General features: G+C 39.3%; 1 protein-coding gene across 3 annotated transcripts in view; it reads left to right on the forward strand.

Annotated features, from left to right (window-relative positions):
* Positions 1-21140, forward strand: part of macrod2 (mono-ADP ribosylhydrolase 2) — a 419737-nt gene that overhangs the window by 300917 nt on the left and 97680 nt on the right. For all 3 annotated transcript variants that reach the window (XM_080507957.1, XM_080507958.1, XM_080507959.1), the window contains exon 7: positions 18889-18919. In XM_080507957.1, the coding sequence (XP_080364083.1) occupies positions 18889-18919 (31 nt within the window). The remainder of the gene's footprint in view (positions 1-18888; positions 18920-21140) is intronic.

Raw genomic sequence — 21140 nt, forward strand, 5'->3', positions numbered from 1 at the left:
TCCTAAAGGCCGAGCATGTGTACTACAAGCCCTGAAGCCTCGCGTTGAGCCATGTTCATAGTGAGGTGTGGACAGAGGTTTTTTGGAGAAGGCTGGGGAGAAAAAAAGAAAATGTTTTCTCGTCGTGTGGATGTACCCGAGTTAGATAGATATATGGTTTAACACGGCAGTATTGCATTGCATCCACAGAGGTACATCTCTCTCTGTGTGTCTACTATCAATGACATTTCAGTTCAGACAATTCAAATTTGCTTTCCAAGATTATCTCACTGGTTAGTAATATTTTAGATAAATATGTGGCCTTGTTGTTGACCCAACACTTAACATTTATTTGAATGATATGCACAGACCATTGCGCTGTGGTCAAGTGTTTTATTATTATTTTATGATTTAATTTGTGATAGAGTAAGCAGTTAGCTGTTGAATACTGGACACTGGATTTTCAATGTGAAGCTAGTCCTTGAATTACACCCCCACCTTTGCATTTTCTCCTGTTCCAAGTTAATTAAAAATTATACGACATGTTAGCATTAAATCATTAAGAGGTAGGCCTACTGAAGTAGTCATTTCATGGGGTAAATTAGAAGATTAAACATTTCTTTCATTGTCAACCAGTGGCCTTAATATCGCAAATGTCACAGTCGCCCTTTATGAATGATGCCGCAACTGTCAGAACTATATAACAGATTTACATTTAAATCAGCTATTAGTGTACCTATATCCACCTTCTGCATTACACATTCAGATGAATCCCAATGATTTAGTCACTGTGCTACATCCTGGATGAAGAGCCTGCCAGAGTGAACACCAGGTTGAATCCTGTTTCACGGTTTGACTTTTTGCACACAGCTTGGAACGCCTGATAACCTCCAAATCTCACCCAGCTTAATATCTAATGTCACATCCATAAAGCCGTGGTAATGACAGTACACATGGAATAAAATCCAGGTCTCTCTATAGTTAAGGACTCAGCCCACCCTCACTGGAGAGCAGAGAGCATGAACATGTGAACATGAAACACCGAAATGAAATCATTTTCAGATATGTATAGAAATTCCACAAAGCAAATGTTCTCGAAGATTTTATTTAGCAGGTGAAAACAAGACGGACGTGTCTGAAATGCAGCTTGCAACAATATACTTGTGGTTGTTGTATTAATTTGTGCAGTATTTATATAACAGAAGAGAACAATATATATATATATATATTTTATTATTATTGTGAATCTCAAGAGTCGTGGTTAGAATTCTTGAAAATGCCCAGAGTTCAAGTCTCTACTGAGCTGGGGGTTGCAATCCCCCTCCACTTTGAGAACCCCTGAAATAAAATGTTTGCATTTCCAGAGCACTAAACACAGAGGACAGGAATCAATTGGGGTATTGAGAGATCACTTTCCCTTCCAGGAAGTTTTTTGTTTGGTCTGGACTGAGCACAGGCAAGACGTCGAGCATTTAAAGAAGAACGCACTTTTCAATCTGTATCACTGAGAGATGTAGTGAAGAAGCCTTAATATGAAACTGGAAAGGCCTGGTTTTAGATAAGTGCGCACATCTGATTGCTTTGGCCTAATCAAAACCGCCGTGCCTTCAGTGTTGCACCATAAGGAATCTTTGACTCCCCACCTGAGCCCATTCCTGCAAGAGGTTTTTCAAGGAGGAGGCTGAGTAATATGGAACTGTGAATGTGTTTGGCATCAGCACTGCTCCTGCTTAATGGTCTCTTACCCAAGTGTAATTATGATCCACAGCAAATACTAATCAGCCTGCTCTCAGTTCTGCTGTAATAAATTATTGATATAGAGAAATGACAGAAACACCATAGCCTGCTTAACTTTTTTTCCCTCCTTTGGATATATAAAGAATTTTCCCAAATTGTTTGGTTACATCATTCATAGCAGCAGAATAGGATTTGTCTATCCTATGAAGTGATGCAGTACATTTTTGCTCCAAAAACATGTGATGTATTTGGTGCAGAGAAAATGGTTTTCCAGTTTTAGCAACTAATTAATTCTTTATCAATATTCATGATGAACTCCACATTTAGAAAACTGTAATTAGCTGTATTATCCTCTGGCCATTTGTGATAAAAAAAATTTAAAAAATGTATCCTTATAGCTCCAACCAAACCACAGCCACAAATCTGGTTTCTGACCAAACTGTTAACTTTACCCGGAAAAGGGGTGTCGTTCCAGAGGGAAACAACATACGAAAACACTGCTTTGTACCAGCATTTACTCTGCAGGAGAGCGGGTTGTATGGGTTCATAATTCACAAGAGCCACCTGGTGATTCCTTCAGTCACCTTCCGGTTTCCTCTCAGCCAGCTGCTCCCCAAACTCCCAATCAATCTGCAGTTGCCAATGGTGCTGCAATTCGCCATGACCTTGAGTGGTGCCCCCCCCCCCCCCCCCCCCCTCTCTCTCTCTCTCTCCCTCTGTCTCTCTCTCTCTCTCCCCCACCCCACTCCATTTGGGATGTTGGTAGAATTTGGTCCCTTCTCATCCCTCTTCATTTGAAGATGCACCTGCGCTCCAGACCAATATAGCTCCACTTATGAGAGCAGCTCTGGGATCTCAAGGTATTTAACAAATATCTTATTTAAGGCCCTGGCACTACTGTTTTGTCTATTCAAACTTTGTGTTTTCCCACCATGATGAAGCAGGACCAACATTTCTCTGTTTGGACAAAAAGTATATATATATATATATATATATATATATATATATTTATTTATTTTTTTTTTTTTTTAAACAAAAAAAACTAACTGCAGGTGCCTTTATTTCACCACTGTTTATATGTTTATTGTATTTACCTTGAGTGCTTAGTAGACAGGTATGTGTGACATCATAATTTGTATAAGAATACGAAAGCAGCTTAGAAGAACGTTTTATTGCGGTTTCTGAATTTTCCCAGAGTCTGTTTCTTTTTGTGTTTAAGTGTGAAGGAGGTGGGTGATGTGCTGTTCTGCTTGGTTGACCATAGACATGTATTGTCTGGCCCAGGCCACAGTGGCAGAGTGGCTCCATTCATGGCCCCAGTGTGACAGAGCTGTCTCTACATGAAGGTGACCCTCTCTCTGGATCCTCCACTCTTCTCAGCTTGCCCGCCAGGTCCTACCAGCGATATGGTCTATTAAGCACCTTAATGATGACCACCACCCTCATGCACTCACAAAATAGACCCCATCTCCTGATTTTTCTGGAAGTGTTGAATGCATGTTGAATGCATGTTGGTGCATGCGCTTTTTCTCTGCACCTACAAAATAATCTCACATGTAACCCGCTTTTGTCTGAGGGGAGATTTTGATTATGTCAGGGTGCTTGGGGGAAATAAATCTCCTTTGGGATTTAAAGGTAGATACTTTGAAGCGCCAATCCTTCAAAAGGCTTTTACACTCAATAAATCCACTAACGCCCCGATGTTTCAAAACACAGCTTTTATAGCCTCATACTTTATATCCATATCCTGCACTGTAGTGTAAAAGTGACAGGAGTACTCGGAGATGGCAACAAGCCTTCGGGAGCACTCTTACCAGTGCTTTCACATCTGTTGATCCCCAATATTCCTGTACCGGCCATGAATTAGAGAAGTTTGCTTAGTGACAATGCACATATAGTATGAGCTTCGCCGAGGGTGTCAAACAAGACACCAGGATGCTCAGATGGCTCTTGCTCGGCTTGGTGTGTCTACACTGTGCAACGAATGAAAATGTGTGGACAGGAGATGAGCTATGGTCTCTTACCATACTCACCACACTCCCTCTGTATTGCAGTCACGTGTTTTCAGAGGGAATGTCCCAACATCCACTGTCTGTGTTCATCTGATTTTCCAGCAGAACAGATCAGGTACAGAAGGAGGACAAGCAGCAACCTATTCCTGATGATGGATCTCAATAATTGATTGAGTTTGTGATATTAATTAATGTACATTTATAGTTGGAGTGTAATAGGCCATGGGATGTTTTTAGGGTACTCTCCTCTCTGGTCCGTTTACTCCTCCTTCCAATGTATTGCTTTTATTGGGTGGTGGAAACCTCTTCACCAGACGAGACAAAATAAATGTATTTAAAGATCTGACAAAGGCAGACCTGCCAACTTCCATTCATCAAGAGAAAAACCACATAACTATGCTAAGTCTCATGCAAATAAGCTATCTTTTGTTGAATTGACATTAAGATATATTACTTTTAACAGATGTTAATGCTTTAGCACATGTTATGTATGTATGTATGCACATGTATGTTGTCATTGTAATATGTCTTCTTTACATTTAGTTCCAACAATTATTATAACAATATGTATTTCAATTCAAAAAAGGTTTTAAACTGGGTTTGTCTATTTTATCCATAGTACTTGTAAAGAATTGCATGTGTGATAGTCAATGAAAACATAACTTTCTAATATCAAAAAATGTAAACACACATTCAGTCATTTTCTTATTGGGTTGAGCTTTAGCCAACACCAGAAGTGCACAGATAACGGGGTTATTAGATAACTGTAGTGTTATGTTATGTTATATGCCAGTCGTACATTGTGGTCACAGTTGTGTCATAGCTATGACTCACAGCTAAAGTTAACATTATTAAATGCAGAGCCCGCATGGCCCGCAGCTTAACTGCTGCTATGTTTACATAGACAAAACATAATAACAGGTTTCCATGCTCAAACAAGTGCATGGAATTCACCAGTTTCAATCTTATGTTTTTGCATACAATGCATTTGCTTTACAAATTCATATTCAAAGTATCATCATGATCATTCTTGAAACAGACAGGTTTTTGTTAATACGAAAGGCTTATTTCTTTTTTTTTTAAGGTTTTATGAGACATTAATGTGCATCCTCGCTGTCACCTTTCACGAGCGTTTTCATATGGAGACAATGAGGTACAAGGCCCTTTGTTTTTGCCTTAGGTGTGAATATCATTAGCTCCTCTGTGAGTGCAATAAATGCGAGTAGGTGCAGTAGCCTTTGCTCATGAGACAATAAAACACATATGGAAATGAGCCGACAGCATGACTAATAGCTGGCAGTTTGAGCCACGCGCCCATCTCAGCAAAATGCCTGTTCTCTGAAAGTGAGCCATTATACAGTTATCAATGAGCCCGCTTCGCCTTTGATCTCTCTTTTAAGAGTTGGGGATTTCGTTGCCAAAAAAGAAACACCTTAGAGAAGCCACTGGTTTGTATGCTGCCTGCAGTGCATTCTGTCCAAAATGAGGATAAAGCGAATACAAAGGAGCCTGTCACTCTCCGTGTCCCTTCTGTCCCTAATCCTCCCACTCCCGAGTCTGTGCCTTCCACACCATCATCAGAGCTCAGATCAAAGTGTGAGAGAATGGCCCTCAGGTCTGCACAGAGGGTGCACTGACCTCTTCAGAGCTTACGATGTCCTTGGACCAAAGTCCTTCTCTTCCCTGCACATATTAATTGAAAACCGATTCTGTGCTGTGTGCCTAAATTGAGCTTTAGTTTGGATCAGCGATCTTACTTTATGGACATTCCCTAAGGCAGTCATTGTATCTGGAGTGTTAGTTCTATGAGGACAATTTAGCCATCTCATTTGAAAGCCCTTATGTTCGTACAGCTGGAATAAACTGACTTTAGAAACATGCATACTTTAGTGTACAGAAGAGACCATATATTTTGTATTCATGCCTGTGGTACTGCAAGGTTTATTACTTAAAGCGCACCAGACCAGCATATACTGTAAATTGAAAAATAGTGTTTTCTTACGCTAATACGACACAGGCTTTGACCTCTCATCCTACTACTGTTAATTAGTGTTGCTTGTTCATACCTCTGGGCAAACTTAGATTTATGGCTTTATATTGTGCGGCACGTTAAAGTGAATGTGTACCGGGGCTTTGTCTGCTTGTGCTTTGCAGAAACAAAAGCACATATGTACTGTATAATACTTATAGTATTGATGCAGGTGTTAGTATAGCTGCATGAATTTTGCATTACTTATGCATTCAAATATAATGCAGACTAATGAAGACAGTTGATATCATTTGGTGATTTATGGGAAGATCAATATTCATTCATTCGTTCATTCATTCATTCATCTATTATCCCTCCATAGTCAGTCCAGAGATAGATCAATCGCATGTAGCCTCCCCAAGGACAAACACTGGCATGGAGGGAAATAGCCATTTTAGAAAAATCCTGCCACTTATCCAAGGCTCCACATATCTGTCTGCGCAGCTGCATTTTCTCTTTTGCTTATTCATCTCACTCTACCTTGGCTCCCAAACATGCTGCAGCCTGCCTTTTATTCCTCCACAGCACTGCATCACCAGAGTTCACACAAGCTCGGTATCACTGAGTTTGTGCAAATGGGATGAGCTATCATCAACTGTTGCAGAACTGAGTGTGATGAAGGCAACCACAGAGCAGGCTCTGCTTCTGTTAACAAAGAGAGTTCATTAAGACCATTAAATTCCCAGCTGACGAATACATCCCTGGCTTCAAGTCTTGGAGTAATTATTCCTAAAGCAGAAGGCCAATGAAGAAATCACAAGAAACAGACTCGCCCTGTGGTGCACTATATGCTTTGCCCTACTGTATACAGGAAAGACAAACATTCACTCTTCTAATTGGAAAATGTGTCCCTATGATTCAATAATAATTATGTACTTACTCTGCTTCCAAAGGGTCACTGCTATACCAGTTCAGAGAGCTAAATTCGATTTGCAGTTAATGAGGTTGGGTCTCTTAACGAATGTTAGTTTTATATTCACCATCTCAGGCTTCGGGGAATGTCGTTGTGGCCTATTTTATAATCTGTTATGATTCTGTGCAGATTCATCTGGGTAATATTTTACTTAGTGTTTCCATTTTAGACAATTAGACACCAAACAGAGTAGCCCAAGAAAAGTAATTCATGGAACTTCCCAATTAACTATAATGATAAATTCACAACTTTAAGTTATTACTTAAAGGATACCCTGGTTAGATGTATGCTAATATGTTATAATTGTTCTACTTTATTGAAGAATTGTTAGAAATACGTACAATGTTGTTGAGTTTTTTTGGAGGAATACATTGAAGAGCTCCAGGTAACAGTTGTAGAATGAATGACCACAACTATTCCTCCATCTAAACTTACAATCTGAAAGTTAATTGTTATGTTGGTTGTTCTACTTGCAATTAATAGTGGAGAAAATATCAAATGGTTTTATCACAATGTTCAGTTAAAAACCAATAAGATCAGTGATTTAAGTGTTCACAGCTGTTCTATCGATATTAGGAGCAAAATTGGTGTGATAAAGTACGTCAACATGGGCAGTACTACAGCGAGTACCCAGAGATCAACTAGATCACTGCAAGAGCTCAACAATGAGAGTCGATGCGATTTTCAGCTTTGTACCACAACTTCAAAACTTGGTCCCATGTTTTGTTTTTTAACAGCAAAAAATAAACCAGTCAATGTGTCCTGACCATAAAAATCAAAAAGACAAGGTGATCAAAGGACTTAACGGTGCCAGACCCATTAATAATTAAAATATACTAAACATACAGCATCTAATTGAAGAAATGTTTTTCTGCATTATCAATTTACACTGACTTCTAATTGCACAACAGCACATAGCCCACAAAATCCAGTGCAACCAAACAGTGGGCCCTTTTTCCCTTTGTAAGAATCAATGGATTTGATTTACTATCTAAATGAATGGAAAGAAAGTAAAGGCTGATTTTGAATCATTACCTGTCAGTAGCAATTACTTAGTAATACGGTTCAAGCCATTTGTGTCTGTTCATAGAGACTCTCATAACCAAACCCAACCTTAGTGAGGGCAGATCATGCTTTTTACCGGCAGCCATTAGAATGCATTATGCATCAAAAGTGATTTTAGTCTCACTTTGGTTCTGTCACAAAGGCATGGGGCATGCACCAAGTCACTTGTCTCCTTGTGTATGCTGTTCTGTCAACTCAAAATTCAGAGTGGGGTTTTGACTTTGAAGACCCTTTGATACAGTGCTTTTGAAATGTTGAAGGGCGCCTTGAAAGCAAAAAATGTTTAATTAGTAGCCTTACACTGGAAGTGCAACATAGGCTGGCTTTCACCAAGTGAGACCAGAACAGCCTTTTTTTTCTTCCTTTCTCTGATTAAATGCACCATTGAAGTTGATTTGTGAATTACATTTTTTTTTATTTCTTTCCTTAAAACTTCCTAATTAAAGTTTTGCCATTCATTTAGATTAGCCACTTAAAATCATCTGTTCCTAAGGTATAAATCATGTGCTGCATTTTAGGATTACTGATCATTTTAACCTTCATCTCTATATGCTGCTAATCTCTGCTGAGGCAGTTTGACACGGGTTATGGATATTTGAAAATCCACATATGCCGGGGTTTTAACTCCCAAAGAGGGATATATGGCTTGGCTTGTCTCGTTTGCTCTGTTTTATCTCCGACATTTCAGAAGCTTTTTCACTTTGTGATACCTCAAGAAAAAAGCAGCTTGATAGATTCAGACAGAATCCTCCTTTTCCTGCCTTTGATCATTTTCTTTATGACCACCTGTAATTTATGTCTCCAAAATGCAAATCATTTCTAATGCTACACACCATGCACATGCACTCTACATTTCTTAAAGACACATTCAAATAATCACCGGCTTTATGGGGCCCTGAAGCATTTTGAGTGATGTTTTCTTCGCTCCACAGTGCAGAGGTTGAACTATTCAAATCAAACATTATGCGCAAAATTACGAAAGATACAATTTCTTCCATTTACAGCCATTTCAATCAAAGGGCTCTCTAATCTTTATAATGCCATGGCTATTCTGAAGAATACAATAAAAAAAAGAAATAAATCCTGAAATTATAATTATTTCCATATGATTACATCAGTGTGAGAATGGTAATCAAAGTAAAGTTCAAGGTGTGTGTGTGTGTGCGTGTGTGTGTGTGTGTGTGTGTGTGTGTGTGTGTGTGTGTGTGTGTGTGTGTCCGTGTGCGTGCGCGTGCATGTGCATGTGCACTTGTTTGTTTCATCTTTTAATTTATTTGCAGATTATCTTATATTTGTAAATTATTACTTTGTGACATAGTTTTATATTATAATTTATAATTAACATGTTCATCAACCGTTTTCTAATCTGTTGCTTGCTTTGTTTCTTTCAAAGCCCAAATGGTGCGCTGAGTAATTGATCAGATTCTGAAGGGAGACAGACACAGTACTTGTGGATGTGTTTGTTACAAGCCTGGACCTTCTTGCAGTGTGCATCTTTGGGTCCCATTTAAAGAGCTCTGTTTCTTCTGTCGCTGACCCTCACTTGAGGAAAAACTAAAATACTTCCAAGTATATTTAAAGCCAAGGTTTATAAAAGCTGTCCCAGTACCTTGGCCTTCCTTCAAAAAATTATCCGACTATTTCACAGTGATTCCGTGGGTGACAACAAAACCACAGTTTTAATACACTAGCTGTCAGTGGGTGTCTCTCCAATCCACTTAATTCCCTATTAAGCATACATACGCATGCTAATGTGATCAATATGATGACGTTTTTTTTAAATGCTGTATATATTTGACAGGACCTCTGCCTGCAGCTGTACAGAAACGTGTTTGAGGAGCAGGAGTAGATTTTAATATTGAGTTTACCTGACATGTACTTTTACCTACTATTTGAATACTGGGGGTCATTTAGAGGTCGGCCAGTGCATCTGAATTTCTTCCTTTTTGTCTTTGCTTTTCCATTACTTTTCAGTGCTGGGTGATATAATTTCAGCTGATACTGAGCAAGATTCCTCATACATAAATATAAGCAGACATCTCGTTGCGTGTGCCCTCAGTTCAGAGTAGTATCATTTTTATACCTCTTTAAATGGTCCCTCTTTAACTCTGAGGGAATAATGTGTCACCATTGGACCTCTGCAGGAAATCACGTTGTTATGAATAATAAAAAAAGAACAATTTTCTAGCAGAACTGGACGGAATACGTACATTTGGTGTGCTGACTTTGAATCGCTGAATTTCTGAAGCTTTTCACATTGTAAAGTCTTTGAAGTCGCTTTGTTGTTTTGAGTACACAACCAAACGGTAAAAAAAAACAAAAAAAACCACCACAGTGTACCTGTGCTCTGTAGCTTTGGGATTCATGGTGAACTGTGCGTGATCAACCATACAGTCGGTCATGGACCAATGAATCAAGCAGCCATCAGTTTGGTATCTGCTTGTATTTGCTCCACCGCTCTGCACTATCCGCCGGCTGCAGCATTTACCACCTTTTTCTTTTCTTTTTTTTTTCCAGCCATTCATCTCACCACTGTCATATGTTTGGCTGAGGAACATGCTGCACCTCGGTTGTCTTCCCCATGAAAGTGCACCTGTACTGCATTTGCAGGGAGGATCAGCACTGTGGAACCGAGTGTGGTCAAGGCAATCATAGGCCACCTTAGGGTTCATTATATCCAAAGAGATTTAATTATGTCCGCCTACTATCTAACTTGGATCCAGACACCCTTGTGGACTTTCAAATTTGTGTTTAGCAGAGACAGTGAGGGCTCACAAATGTCTCTCTGTAGAGTGCTTTGGGGAAGACTTGAGCCCTTGAGCAACACCCTCTTTATATACGTATATGGAGCAAATATCGGACACAACATAATCTGAACTTGGCTTCAACTACTCATATACACTCATATAAACTACTGATATATTACCTAAAATGTAGCGCCCGACCGGTTAATCCGCCGGCCGGTTTATTCGACTGATTACAGCCATGAGAATATAATCCGTAATTGGTCAAAACATATTTTTCATTAATGAAATACACAGAATATGGTATTTTTCTGATGTCCTTTTGTCACGTATCCAGTAGAGGAAACGCTACTCCATCCATGTCACGCTTCAGTCACTCCACAGCAGAGTGAAGTAGTGAAGACTGAAAAGCCAAGAGCAACTACTTTTGTGAAATAAACAACAATTCAGCAAGTTTCCCATGACGTGCCTCATCGTATCATTCACCGTTGACTGATATGTGAGCTCATTCTCACGGACCAGATGTCGCCATCTCTGATGTTACGCACCACACCAGCACTAAAAAGTGTAATCAGCCGATATTGATTATCAGATTTTTATTCCCTTATATCGTGATGGACATCAATCCCATCAAAATCTATAATTGATGAGGCCCTACTAAAAAGTACCTTGTTTTGTTTTTTTAGACAAACAAAACACTCTGCACTCTTTATAGTCATGTTTAGAAAGTACCCCAACCTTTAGTAGTGCATTGAAAATCAGTGTATAAATAAACTAATGGTGCCTTTCTGTGTGTGCGTGTGCGCGGACTAATAGTACGCAGCTTACAGTGTTTGTGTGCACCAAGAATTGGGATATTGTTTATTTCAGTGCTCCTGAACTAAACTGACATGTTTACACATCACACTAGTTTGGAATAACTCAATGAAGCAAATTCTGGGCTGACACAGGACTGGGGCATCATGGCTGCCATATTTCAATATTAGTGTTTACTGACGGGTTTTACTGTTTATTTTTCTTTGCTGCCACAGGCTTAAACTTGCATAGAGAACTGGATCCATGTTGGTGGCAACAAAATCAATAATAAGGACTTTTGCATTGTTTTATTCCCCCTCATTTTTATTACATATAACCTGCTATTATGTAGAGAGTGAAAAGTACTTGGTGGCATAAAAAGTCTGGCAGGACCTTAAAAGATGCTGAGTTCAGCTTTTTTTTTCTTTCATGAAATGAGGGAGTTCCCTCTTTAAATGGTAAAGGTGATTTCAAATTCTCTAAAATAAATAAGCTGTTTTAACCAGTATATCATACCAGTAACTTGATCCCCGCACAGCCAGAGATGCCGATCGCCTAATGAACAGATATTATTGTGATAATAGTTATGGCAGATTGCAGCAGATATGAAAACGGATTGTGAGACTCGGGCCATTAGGTGCCAGGTTTCCTATCCTCTGCATTTCTCCATCCTCCATTTCGCATAATGACACTCAGACAATCAGTGCTCACATTACAATATGGACTGTGGTATTATGCAGAATAAAAGGGTGTTAATGTGTTGTATTTAAATATCCTGATCTGTAACCGTGACATGTTCTCCTCAGCAGCAGCAGGTAGCTGATTCCCACTGAGAAGCCAGGCATGACCTACATGCTTAAAGAATTACAGCAGTCAACAAAGAGGATTCTCCTGGATTCATGTTCTGATACTTTGATATAAGCCCACTCTTTGGCAACACCGATGAATAATAACATACTTGTGGTCGCATTTGCACAAGGTCTCCACATGCTGCTGTGATTTATAAGCATAGCTTCCATCCGCAAACAAGCTAGGAGGCTTCAACCTACGGGGCAGCACCCTGGGTCCAGTGCTATTTACTCAGCCAGCCGAGAAGAGGTGCTCCCCTGGCAGTATCCGGCAGTCACTGTGACCGTGCGTGGTTTTCTCTACTTTAACCTGTCTCGCTCGTGGCTACTCTGCAGTGCCTGCAGCGCGAGGAGGCGGTAGTTTCAGCAGGGCCGCCACATTTTGCCACAGGTTGAGCCGTCTTTGCAGTGTCAATTCCCGCTGCTTAACAAATGAATGAAAGCTGCAGGCAACCATGTTCGCAGTGGAATAGCAGGGACTTAGTTTTATGAGCGCTGTCTTCGGTAAACTCTAGTCACATTTTGGAGTCGATAAATCACTGTTTTAATAAGATGTGGGTGTGACACTGGAACAAATGTTGAACTTACTGGCTTGTATAATCATGACCATAATTAAAAATGGCTTTAATGTAACACAAATGTAATTTTTTGTTCCTTTTTTTTTTTTTTTTTTAAATGCAAGACCCATTGTGTTCAGTCTGGACTATATTTAATACACTGTACCGTGTGTATATGCTGAGAGGAAAGGTGCTCTACTTTAAAGTGATGTGATAGATTAGGGAGGAGCCCCAGCAACAGAATAATTTCCCTGGTGACCAATTTCTGAATGCTCTCTAAGCAAAGAAAATCAGCAACAAGCCAACATGTCAGCCGTAGCCCCGTGCCACGGTGAAGGCGGACATGCTGACTCACATCTAATGAGCAACCAGAGATAGAAATAATAACCTAAACTAGGAATCGTAGGTCATGACTGCCTATATACCGCTGACTGTCCTAATTAACACCCGACCTTATACCATGTAAGCGGCGGTAAAGGTGTGCACACAAAATTGCGTCAGGAGTGTGGTGACCGGGTGCTGATTGGGAGAAGGACAAAATATAAAAAGACAAGGAAAATAGGTTCTGCTTGACGGGATCCACTGTGGTGTAGGCTGCTGCTGCTACTGCTTGACTTGTCCTTGTGTGTTAAGTTGTCATATTTTGTCTTCATTTTTGGATTAATCAGACAATAAGATTGACAATTACTCCCATACTACGTTTTACAAGTTACTGACGTTACTTAAACACAGCGAGACACCCTGCTCTACTAACTGGGCCATTGCTCCCCACAGTAATTATAATTTGTATTATTTAATTTAGAATAGCAGGCAATTCCTACCTTATTACTGCCAAAAGTTTAAAAAAAGCAAACATTACACTGACAGATTAGTCAGTAAATTATTCTTTCCCACACTGCTCCCACATACACTTAAGAGACAAAAATATTGAGACATCTGATTGGCATACCAACAGACACTGTATTGATAATGTATTCAATGTTCTTTCAAATGAAGTTAACATCAGCTGTATGTTATATACCCATTCATAGCTATAGGAAAGCTTATGTTGGAGTGTTTGTGTGGGAATATGTGCCCATTCATTCTGCAGTATTGAGATTATTTACTGACGTTGGACGAGAAGGTCTGTCTCGCAATCTCTGTTCCACTTCATCTCAAAGGTACTTGATGGAGTTGAAGTCAGGAGTCTGTGCAGGCCAGTCCAATTCTTCTCTCACGGCCAGCTGATGCCATCCCTTTATCCTTATGGACTTTGCTTTGTACACATTAAGTGTTTTGAATCCATTCCTAAAGAAAATTGCTGTAATACATAAATGAACACATATTTCAATAAAAGTGCTATGATTGCTGTTTATTTACCAAGTAACTTACCATAAAAACAATTACATTACCTTATTTGTTCTGTCCACCCTTTTCCTTTTAAATAGCTCTGGGGCTCTTTTCCATGAGACATTTTTCAGATGGTTCATACTACAGTAAGAATATGCCACAATCCTTCTTTCAGTTTGTCTCAGTCGCTTCTGTTCCCTCACATGTGATCCAAAACCAATTCTGTGATAATGAGTAGCTCTGCCTCACTTGTATGATTAGATATAATACCAATTATGTTTTGGCATTTTCATTCCGATAATGATTCTTTCAGTGATTTCATATTTATATGTATTCATATATTTTTATTACTGCTTGTTAGAACGACACTGTGATCATGATGTCTCTGGGTTTGGGGACGATCACGGTCCTGGATATACTTTTTCTTCCTTTAGTGAAAGTTTCTCTGAGAGTGCTCTGGCGGTAGATGTTCTGGGGCAGGGGTGGGCAATCCTGCTCCTGGAGGGCCGCAGCCCTGCACGTTTTAGATGTCTCCTCACAACAATACAGCTGACAGCAATTAGTGGCTCCTTGTCAAGCTTTCTGCAGAGCCTCATCATGATAATGCAGGTGTGTTTGAGCAGGGAAACATCTAAAACGTGCAGGACTGCGGCCCTCGAGGACCAGGATTTCCCACCCCTGTTCTAGGGAGTGCAGCTGGTGCAGCCCTCTCTGCTTCCTGTTCTTCCCTTATTCCTGCTTCCAGGTGATCCTCAGGATGTGCAGTTTTCAGGTGCTCAGAAAGGTTGCTTGTTGTTGCTGCAGTGTTGTACCTGCTTGCTACACAGTCTTCACCTTGCTGCAGTTCTATCAACTGGCAAAAAGTACACCCCCACACCACACTCCTCTTTCTTTGAGCCACGCTTTTGCTAAAAAACACAGACAGCCGCAGACGGAACTGTTATTAGCAAGCTAAATAAAGTTAACTGGACTCACTACACCTCTTGTCACATGATATGAATGGACGAGTTACAAGAACTTATAGTAAGTTACCCTATGAGAATCCCTTTATTTTGTGTTTGACGATTGATATTGATAATTTATTAGAGTCATCAATCCTTAATGAGTAGCGTTTGAGTATAGATATATTGGTACCACATTCCTGTTCTGACTAAAGACATAGTTCTTTATGACCCACGTTTGAAGTGTTTTTAAAGCTGCTAAAAGATTTTGGAAGTGATTGGCCACCTATTGAGAGAACAACAGGGTGGATAACAATCTGATCATTAAAGTCTGTGTAAAGCAGTAATGAATCTGTGTTCTTAGTTTGTCACACACAGAAAAGTATGTCATTAGCCACATAGCCAAATTATATGATTAAAACATTCGGGAAGTGTATAAATTGGGTGTCCAAAACATGAATTAATGAGCACTCCTCTTCCCGAAAAGGGAATCTCCCTTCACAACGCTGGTGGAAAAAACAAAACAAAGCAAACTGCAGCTTTTCCAATGTCAGCCACTGTAATTATAGACTGGCAGACTTTTAACTCAGAAAACTGGTGCGCACATTAATGGAGCGCAATCTGGTATCTTCCTTATTCCTTCACATTACTTGTAAACTCAGTCTGTTTATAACTACTGAATAAATTATATCAATGTGCTGTACATTGACATACGTGAAAATGATGATGACTTATGGCTGCTCTGCATTTATGTTTTGCATAAAAATGTAATAAATCATGTCTGATGTTATTATATATTAAAATCTTGAAATAGTATATTTAAATCACAAAGTAAAATAAATCTAATCATCTTTCTATAAAAACTTCACAACATGAGAGTAACACTGGGATTACCATACCGTCATTCTGCTTCTACACTTCCATCCTGCCCATGGTCGCGGCGCATTGAAGCCGTTGTTAGCTGACCACCAGCGAAGTCGCCCCTGAGCAGCCCAGCCCATCACATAAAAAATACAAATAGCCCTGCAAACCCATACCCACTTCATCAATTCACCTCAGAGGCTTTTTTGGGGGGGATGAAGGAAACTGGGGTACCTTACACATGCTCACATAGGGAGAACATGCAAGCATGTTACCGTGAAGACAGAGCAATAACTACGATACCACTCGAGAGCTGCAGAGAATTATAGCTGTTTAACTTCCTAATTTTCTCATTGTCGTCTGTCTTCTCAAATTGTCAAACATGCATGAGCCATTATGAAAATAAAGTGAAATCACTGGAGTAACTTGACTCAGAATTCAGAGTGCCAAAAACATTTACTCAGAGTTTTGCATGTTTTTACCCTTCGAGCAATAAGTGTCCTTTAAACAAGGAAGCGCTTGTGCCACAGTGGTGTCAGAGCTTGACAGCATCCCATTAAGTGATTACCTGATGCATTTTCACACCAGCAGGATCAATACTCTTTAATGGATGAGCCAAGGAACTCATAAAAAAGATTTGAATTGATTGTGCTGTTGGTTTGTCATTGCGTCAGCCTGTGTTGTTGAGGTTTAGATGCTGTCAGAGCCGAGGTTCAGGTTGAAGGGAGCGGCGCGGCTGCCTCGCAGCTAAGAGAAGATAACAAGGCTTCTGGCTCACTATCAGCTTGGCAGTAAAGGCTGTGTGAAGACATTGATAGCAAATAATGTTCATCTTATCTGATGATTAAATGAATTTTGCTTTGCCATTATTACTTTGCTTCAAATGGATTCCTCCTTCCAGTTCAATTTCTTCTCTTTGCCAAACGTAAAACTAACTTTTATGAATACTGGTGTATTTGCCAAGATGCTGCTAGTGAGTCAGTGTATTGCGAATACATCAATTTGACCTCATTGGTTATTTCCTTCCAATACCATTTGTTATTCTTAGAAATTTGACCATTTTTTACCTTTAATGCTAATTTCTCTATACGTGTGGTGGTCTGAGCCTGCACTGGAGTAAAACGGCCATGCTATTCCACGCTTCATCATCTGTGGTTTATGTCAGACCTGGACAGTCATCTGGAAAGGTCAGAGCTTCCGTAAAAGATTTAAATCACCTCAGAAAAGAAAGATTTACTTTGACAGGCAGAACCTGAAAACTGGTATTTAAAAATACAAACAGGGACTCATTCCTTTTTACTTAACCCAAGGAAAAACACACCATTGCATCTCAAAGCTGGTGTCATAGGTTGTGATGCTCAAAACAACAAAAAGAATGCAGAATGTTTCTTTCCGGTCTTTTTAATCTATTATTTTCATATGTGATTTTTATTTAGCCTCAGTTGAGACTGCTCACAGATTAGAGTGCCACCTTTTTGTTTGTGTAATTGTTAAATGACGAGACATGTATTTGCAATCCCTCTCTTTCAGATCTATTAATTGCATTTTCATTTCCAAAATGAAGTGATCTTGGCACCGCTGCTGGCAACAGCATGTTTCTAAATACAACTTGACAGGGTCACTGTGGAAAAAAACAAACTGCTGTGTTTAGTTTTGGCACAGGGAGAACTTGACGTATGGGAGTTATTCTTTGATGAATCTCTGTAGCGTTGTTGTTGTTTTGTATTCATCCAGTTGTGTGAGCGGCGAATGGAACCGTTTTCCACTTTTTTCTATTCATTTGTCATCTTATGATATTAATGTTGTGGCCACACCTTTTGATGAATGCAGGAAGTAAAGCACGTATTCAGCTTGTTTTGAGGACAAATGGGAACTTTGAAAAAAATCCTTTCTCTTTACTGTTTATTAATATACTTAAAAGATGAATGCAGAATAGGGAAGCTTATAGCAAGGCCTATGTATCATAATATGTTAGCTTACAGAAGTAATGAATAATGAAACTATTTTCAGCGATGAAGCCATACTTGAATAATACGTCTGCTGCAAAGTGCTACAAAGCAAGAACTATTACAGGGTGGTTCCTTTTTATAATCTTTTTGGAAAAGACTACCATAAATACATGTTGTTTTTTGCTCCTAATTTCTCAATGTTTGGTTTATGCCCTTTGGGGGTTGGCATGACTTTTATTATTTCGTATTGATGTAAATGTAGCTGTGATCACTCTACGATCTTTCTATATGGCTTAACCAAATACACAACTCTGAGGGTACATCCACATGACGAAAAGAAACAATCTTTTTTCTCCACAGCCTTCTCCAAAAACATTCTGTCCACACCTCACTATGATCACGGCTCAACATGAGGCTTCCGGGCATGTAGCACATGCCAGGCCTTTAGAGGTCCTGTGACTTTCCAAACACACCAATAATGCAGAAGAAGACAAACACATAGAACTTTAGAAGTAGATTACTGCACATAAACCGCTATATAATTATACCTGTATATTTCTATGTCCGCGCTCTTCCTGCTGTTAGCGTCATGTAGCTTATGCAGCTCGATAGGTGCTTGTAGTCCGTGATTGTTATGGTTATTTGAGGACATTGCGGACCGCGGTGGGGGGAGAGGGGTGCGATTACGTCATCTTTTTTCACAGACATCTTTAACAATATCTTTAACAACAGTGTGATGATAATAATCTATCAGAGGTGTTTGAGTAAAGAATGTGTAGCTGCGGAATAAACTTGTATGGTCTTATCTGGTTAGATGATGCTGTGAATTACTCCACATTTAAATAAACAAGTGAAACAGACATACTAATGTATTCACAACATTGTTTTAGCTGATGATGATGAGTGTCCTTTGCTGCATATTGTTATTGTTTGTTAACCAAATGTCAAAATTGAGTGGTCTGTATTATAATAAGATGATAAAAGATAAATATATGTGTGTACAAGAGACCTCCTTAATTATTTCAGTTTCAAAGTGAATAAAATAATTATACTTTTGTGTTTTGCTACATTGTAAATGAACTGCATGACCATTATTTGATGTTTTTTTTTTCTCTTTTTTTTCATACAGGCCTTCCCATGTATATCCACAGGCATCTATGGTGAGTCTATTTTCTATTACATTAAAATTATCCTGGTTTTATATCTGCTTGCTTTTCTTCCATGCTTGTTGATAATGACCTGCATACACCCTCTGCTTTATGGTGTGGGTGTATATATTTAAACCTTATCCACCATGTAGAATGCATAGAGGAATATCAATGCTGAACACAACAACAAGTTGACCTTTTGCCATACTAAACAAAGACAAAACCCAGCTGAAGGTGAACAAAATGTAGACCCCAAACATTTCTTGGGCTCCCCCGTGGGACTGACTTGAATGTGCTGCAAGGCATTGCTGGCAAAGAGCCGGTGTGCTCATTACGCTTTAACAAAGTCACATTGAATTCAAGCCAAACTTGCTGATGTACAAACATGTTTCATAATTCTGATAAGCAACAATCAGACACATTTAATTAATTCCATTCCATGTAGAATTTTATGGTTCTTCCCTGACTTTGCATATAACTCTAATAATAGCAGCCAGTGCCAAATGTTTAAGGATTAATTAACATGCTAATTTCTATTGTCTGCAACTAACACTCAGCAGCATTGTAGGTCCATAAAAACAGTCTGGGCTTTGCTATTGGCTATGCACTATTCTACCGGAAATGATGCTGTTATGGGGCCGGATCTCAGCCAGAAACTATTAGTTATACTCATAGATTTGTAATTGTTAAGGCAGCCGTCTCAGGAGAGTCGTTAGGTGCCACTGATCACTCTCTCTAGTCATGTTTTAGCCAGGAAAAATTAGGATCCTGTTACAAGACCACATGCTGCCAACGGTGCCAACAGAATCTCCCTAGATATTTCACTATGTTTACACTGTATGTACAACAATTATGAGACATCTGTGGCCAATGTCACGCACATTTTAAAGTAATTTCTTTAACACCCCCAATTTTTTTGAAGCGTCTCTTATAAAAGCACAGAAAAACAGTAAAGTGAGAAGTTTAAATCCAAGATGTGAGTCTAATGGTTCTATTTACATGGCGGTTCCTCGAAATACAGAGTTGTTGTTTTTTAATTTGATCCTTTTTAAATCCTGTTTTTTTTTTTTCTTCTGCCAATGCTGTTCTACATAAGGTTACACACATGCAGTTTATTTATAACATCTTGTAATATACCTCCATATTATTGAAGTTCAGCTGTAATCACACTTGCCAGCCCTTTAAAAAGTGAATTGCACTTCGCTAATTTACCAAGCCTGCTGCAACAAAGTATCACGACCGTGAACTTCTGATTCACGGCATGTATTAAATTTAGTGTGGTCCCCTCCAATATTGATAATGAAAATGACGGCAGGGCCAGCTGAGTTATTTAACTGCACTTATTAAGGTCCGATGCCGGGCTATTTAATGCGAACATTTGGAGCTGATTTGCAAACTGTAAGTGAAACGTCAGCAACTATTGATTTTTGATTTGATTTGTGCAAACATCATGCATGGCACACAGCTTTGTGTTACTTGTGCCTGGAAAAAGAATACTCCAATGTCTTATTTTCTGTGATACAACCAAGCAGTCACTGCTGGTTTTGAAGAGAAACTAGCAATGTGTTTGGATATAAAAAGGTGGAATTCTGTTGCAGTTTAATACCTGACTTGTGGCATGCTGTGAATTTCTGCAATGAAATATGTGTTTTGTAAAAGGGAGCAGGTCCAGGAAAAAATGAAAGATTTGTACCTTTGGGTATAATAGGAAAAAAACAAAAAACAAAAACCGAGTTGAGAAAGCAATCACAGGAAGCAAGTTTAACAGGACTATTAACTGGCAATAGGTCATGACCTTTTGCATTGTTGAACCCAAATAACAGTAAAGTGTGTAAATTAAGACATATACTGGATTTTCAGCCTCGTCTCTTTGTTTTTGATATATGAAAGTATCTGCTGAAAAGGGAAAAAAATAATTTATGAGCCACTGGGGAACCTCAAGAGAATCTCTTTGTACATGCACACATGCTGATTACTTTACATCTGTCTGTGATTGCTTTGTTCTGTGAAAACTCATAACAAACTGATGCAATTTCCAACCAAAGCGCATCAATCTTCCCGTGTTATCAAAACTAGACCATAACTAACTGGTGGCTGTCACCACGCTGCACGCTGCAGATCCTCATGCAGTGAACAGTTTATAGAAGCAAAAAAACTTTGGTGGTGCTCATTAAGACGGCAAAAACTTCACTCAGCGGGAATTGATACAACATCGTCCAAATAGCCAAGGCTC

This window comes from Blennius ocellaris, assembly GCF_963422515.1.
Source record: "Blennius ocellaris genome assembly, chromosome: 13".
Taxonomy (NCBI): Eukaryota; Metazoa; Chordata; class Actinopteri; order Blenniiformes; family Blenniidae; genus Blennius; species Blennius ocellaris.